This window comes from Phocoena phocoena, chromosome 11 (genome assembly GCF_963924675.1).
Source record: "Phocoena phocoena chromosome 11, mPhoPho1.1, whole genome shotgun sequence".
Taxonomy (NCBI): Eukaryota; Metazoa; Chordata; class Mammalia; order Artiodactyla; family Phocoenidae; genus Phocoena; species Phocoena phocoena.
The window spans coordinates 10,733,752-10,738,534 of record NC_089229.1 but is presented as its reverse complement, the minus strand read 5'-3'; the positions used below and the strand labels follow the sequence as shown (position 1 = coordinate 10,738,534).

Genomic DNA, 4,783 nt, shown 5'->3' with positions numbered 1-4,783 from the left:
ACTTGAAGGGGGCCGGTGGACCGTCCCCGTATCTGCTCCTCCCCTGTCCACAGGACCTCCCACCTCTCCTGGGTGCTGGCGGCGGGGGTGGGGGGGGAGGGGGGGAGTGTGTATGGCGCAGAGGCCCCTGTACGTGATGAATCACAGCTCCACGCTCGGGAAGGGGGCGACGTGGCCATGGGTCTTTCTAGAAAGGAAACGCACCCTCCTGATTCTCACGTCCCACAGCCCCAGGAGACCACAGCTCTAGAACAGGTAGTGGGTGAACAGAGGGTGAGGGCCCCGGGAGAGCTCCTGGGGCTGGGGGATTGCACTGGGCCGGGAAGTTGGGAGACTGACTCTCACCTGCCATGTGACCCAGGGGTTAGCAATTCCTTTCTCTGGGCCTCGGTTTCCCCATCCACAAAGGAAGGAAACTTCTACTAAATCTCCAAGTGACCTGCCCCCCAGCTGGGGGGACCCGCTCCCTGCCCCAGGGGGGCTTCGGCCCATCCCCGCCCCGGGCTCCTTTGCCCCCAGACCCCACACCCTCTTTTGGCTTCCTCGCCTGCCCGCCGGCCCCACCCAGCACGCACACCCCGGCAGAGTCCCTGGGTAGCACAGTAGAGACGACTGGTTTCAGTATCAGTGTGTAAACTTTAAGGTGAACATGTCTTTGTTTTCCCGTCCGGTATTGTCGGGTGGTGGTGGTTCACAGTCAGGTGGTGGTCAGGTGTGTGCGTGGGTGCGTGCGTGCGGGTGTGCGTGTACGTCCACTCCTTGGCCTCGGCCCCCAGCGCGCCCCGCCCGGCCGCCCGGGCCCTTCCCCGCGTGCCCCTGGCCCTCCCCCTCCAACCTCACCAGGGAGGAGAGGGTCACAGCTTCTGCTGGGCCGAGACCCCCTTCCAGTAATCGAGGATGTCGTGCAGGTCCTCGTCCTTGGCGAACTGGACCTTCTTGCGCAGGGCGTGGCCGGCGGCCATGTACACCTCCTCCCGGTGGTGCTTCTTGTAGGGCCGGAAGCGCTCCCAGATCTTGTGTGTGCTCTCGGATGAGTACTCAGGGCTGGAGGAGTAACCTGAGTAGTAGTGTCTGGGGGAGAGCTGCGAGTAGGTGGAGTCCCGCTTGGTGCGGGTCAGCGGCTTGAGGAAGGACACACGCTGGCTCAGGCTGTCGGCGCCCTCCTCGTAGTACAGGGCCGGGAAGCTGTGCCGGTGCTCGCTGCAGTGGTAGGCGGGTTTCACCTCCAGGTGGTGGACGACGCCGCCGCCGCCGCCGCCGCCGCCGCCGCCGCCGCTCCCGCTGCCGCTCGCCGGCACCAGCGGGAGCCGGTCCAGCGGGCTGTTTAGGGGGCTGCCCTTCTCGATGTACTTGGAGTCGCCCTTGGCCAGCCCCGCGGCGGCCGGATGGTCCGGCACGTCCAGGCTGAAGACCTTGGCGCTCTTGATGGAGCCGCTGGAGGAGACGCTGCAGGTCTTGCGGGCCACGGCGGCATCGGCGCTCAGCTGACGCTGCAGGGGGTGATGGGAACTCTCCTTGTAGGGAGGTGAGAGGAAGCTGGGCCGCTCCAGCCCCCCAGGGGTGGCAGTCGAGGAGGTGGTGGAGGCCGCAGGGAGGGACTGGCATTCGAAGGCCATCTCAGGGTCCCCGCCACCGCTGCCACTCCCCAGGAAAGAGGCCGAGTCCAACTTGAGGGCATCGATGCAATTGTTAATGATCTGGTTGACCTTGTCCACCTCCTTGGCGATGGTGGAGATCTCAGCGGCCGAGCCCTGGCCATTCTCCAGCTCCGGGAGGTCATCCTCGGGCCGGGCCAGGCCATCGCCGCCCGTGCCCGTGCGCACCTCGATGTAGTTGCCCTTGGTGGCCACCTTGGGCGTGTCCAGCCCAGCTTCCAGCCCCTTGGAGGTGGTGGGCTTCTCCCCGATCATGGAGGGGATGGAGGACATTCGGGACACGGGCAGCACGGGGGGCTCGCCCAGCTTCTGGGCGGCGTGGACGACGGAGCCGGCATCCACGTCGGCCCCGTAGCGCATCTCCAGGATGGTTTTCTTGACCTTGACCGACTTCTGCTTCTCCTCCTGCATGCGCCGCTTGCGCAGGCAGTAGTAGACGGCTCCCAGCACGATGACCATGCCGAAGAGGCAGCCCAGGATGGTCATGATGTAATGGGTGGTGGTGGAGGTGCTGGGCGCCAGGTCGCCCGGGACCGGGTCCCTGGTGGTGAAGGTCAGGCAGGTGTGGTTGAAGCGGCGGCTGTTGCGCAGCGAGGTCACGCAGAAGGTGTACTCGGTGTGCGCCCGCAGCTTGTCCAGCGTCACGATCTCCTTCTTGTTCTTGAGCGTCATGACGTCGGAGAAGTAGCTGTTGTTGTACTGAACCAGGACGTACATCTTGCTGTAGGGGTGCGGGATGATGACCACCAGGGTGGCCGAGGTGAAGGTGACGTGGTGCAGCTTGATGGCCGGCCCCGCCGAGGCGTCCGTGGTGGACGAGGCCGGTGGCTCCACCGAAAGGAGCTCGTCGGGGCTGAAGCCCGAGTTCTCGTCGGGCTCCCTCTGGGCGTCGGTGGAGTAGGGCGTGGGGTGGCTGGCGGGCCGGGCGGGCAGCGAGCCGTTGCGGCACTTGGCCTGCAGCACGGTGATGGCGTTGAGGCTGTGGTAGGGCCGGGGCACCAGCAGCGGGTAGCCGGCGAACTCGCGGGGGGACTCGCACTGCAGGCGGTCGTAGTTCTTGGTGACGTTGTTGAAGACCACGAGCCAGGCCAGGAAGCCGAAGAGGTCGCACTCGCAGTTGAAGGGGTTGCCGGCCAGCTCGCACACCATGAGGCCGGCCAGGCCGGCGAAGGTGGCTCCGTCGAGGCGGCTGAGGCGGTTGGAGGACAGGTCGATGCTGATGAGACTCGGGCACTCGGAGAAGGCGGCGGGCGTCACCACCTCGATGAGGTTGTGCTGCACGAAGAGGAACTGCAGGCGGCCCATGCCGCGCAGCATGCCCTCCGTCAGGTTGCTGAGCCTGTTGTAGCCCAGCTGCAGCACCTGCAGACTCGACTGGCCCAGGAAGGCGCCGTCCTCGATGTAGGAGATCTCGTTCTTGGTGAGGTTGAGGTCGGTGAGGTTCCCGAAGCGGTTGAGCGAGGAGTAGAGCACGGCCTTGAGCTTGTTCTCGTTGAGCCGCAGGTCGTGCACGGTGCTGTTGATGTGCTGCGGGATGGTCTCGTAGGGCGGCTGGTTCTGGCTGCAGATGGCCAGCCACACGTAGCCCTTGTCGCCCTCGATGAGCCAGCAGTCGGCGCGCACGGCGCCCGGCCGGCACACGCACAGCAGCGCGGCCGCGCACAGCCCCAGGCGCAGCATGGCTCCGGCCGCGGCCTCCTCGCAGGCCGGGCTCGGGGTCGGGGGGCCGGGGCGCAGGTGGCCTAGCGGCCAGAGGCTGGGGCCGGCAGCAGAGTCCTCCCTGGGGCCGCCACCATCTTGGGGGCGACCCCCAGCTTGGGGGCCCCAAGCGAGGCAGGCAGAGCCGGTGCCAACTGTCGGGGGCCTGCCGGGGTGCTACCCGCAGGAGCCGGGCGCCACGGCCAGGCCAGGGCCACGGGGGCTACAGGCCCCACAGTCTGCTTCCCCGAGGTGCTCCTCTCCTGCCGGGAGGGTGCCCGGGCTCTCAAGGCTTGCCTTCCTCTCCCTCCTCCTCCTCCTCCTCCTCCTCCTCTTCCCCCTGGGGTTCTGGGCTCAGAACTTCAGACGATTCCCACGGGAGGCTGGAGACTGGAACTCTGAGGGGGGAGCGCGAGAGACGGGGACAGGAAGGAAGAGACCCATCTGTCACCTGGTTCCTGAAAGGCAGCACCGAGAGGGGGTGAGAGATCAGTGTGACGGCTCAGAGCAACCCCACCACGCTCCAGTGCAGGCCCCCAGTCCCTTTTCCACCCCCTCCCGGGGGTTCCTGCGCCAGCGGCACTCTGGGTCCCTGTTACATAAAAGAAGGGGGGTGGTGGGTGGCAAGAGGGGGAGGAGGGGGCCGCAGGACATGGAAGGAGGGAGACCAAAGAAACAAGGGAGGGGGAGGGAGGGGATACAGTCTGGAGCCAGTGGGCGAAGAAGGGAGACTGGAGAGTTAACAGGCCAGGTGCATACACACACATGCGCGCACACACACACAAACACGCCCCAGCACGCTAGTGTCCACACTCGTCCACCTGCCTGCACAAAGACCCACAGGCCCCCACATGAGCCAGAACTCCACGGCATGCTCACATCGACAGGTGTATACACACACACACACACACACCTACAGTCTTGTGTACGACAACAGGCCCATACACGCATGGCCACGTACCCAAGCAGCCACCCTCCAATCCAGAGAAGAATTAAGATGCCCAGCAAAATGCCTCCTCTCCTCCATGCCCAAAGATAAATAATTCATTTGTTGTGTAACTGCTGCTGTTCCAAAAATAATTCCCTTGTCTCGGCTTCCATGGGGGAGGGGGAGCAGAGCAGCATGGCTGTGGGACCCCAGGCAGGGGGATGCATAGAGGCTGGGGTCTCCCGCAGTGGGAGGGCACAAGATGAGCTCATCCTGCAGGCGAGAGCAGAGCCAAGGGAAAGAGAGGGCGAGAGTCTGGGAATCCAGACACACCCTCCACAGCCCCTCCGCAAAGTGCTTTCCGGTAGGGGGCCCGGATCCTGCAGGGGATGCCTCAGGCAGAAGAAGCCAGAGGCCTCCGTAATCCTGTGACCGAAGCCCGGCATCCCCTCAGTGGCTGGGAGAGTCAGAGGCCCAGAGAGGAGCAGTGACTTGCCCAGAG

At 65.3% G+C, this 4,783-nt stretch overlaps 1 protein-coding gene across 1 annotated transcript; it reads right to left on the bottom strand.

Annotated features, from left to right (window-relative positions):
• Positions 1–854: 854 nt before the first annotated feature.
• On the bottom strand, positions 855–3,335 carry ELFN2 (extracellular leucine rich repeat and fibronectin type III domain containing 2). The gene has a single exon (XM_065888200.1). It carries the CDS (start codon positions 3,333–3,335, stop codon positions 855–857), a length of 2,481 nt encoding a protein of 826 aa, XP_065744272.1.
• Between the last annotated feature and the right edge of the window lie 1,448 nt (positions 3,336–4,783).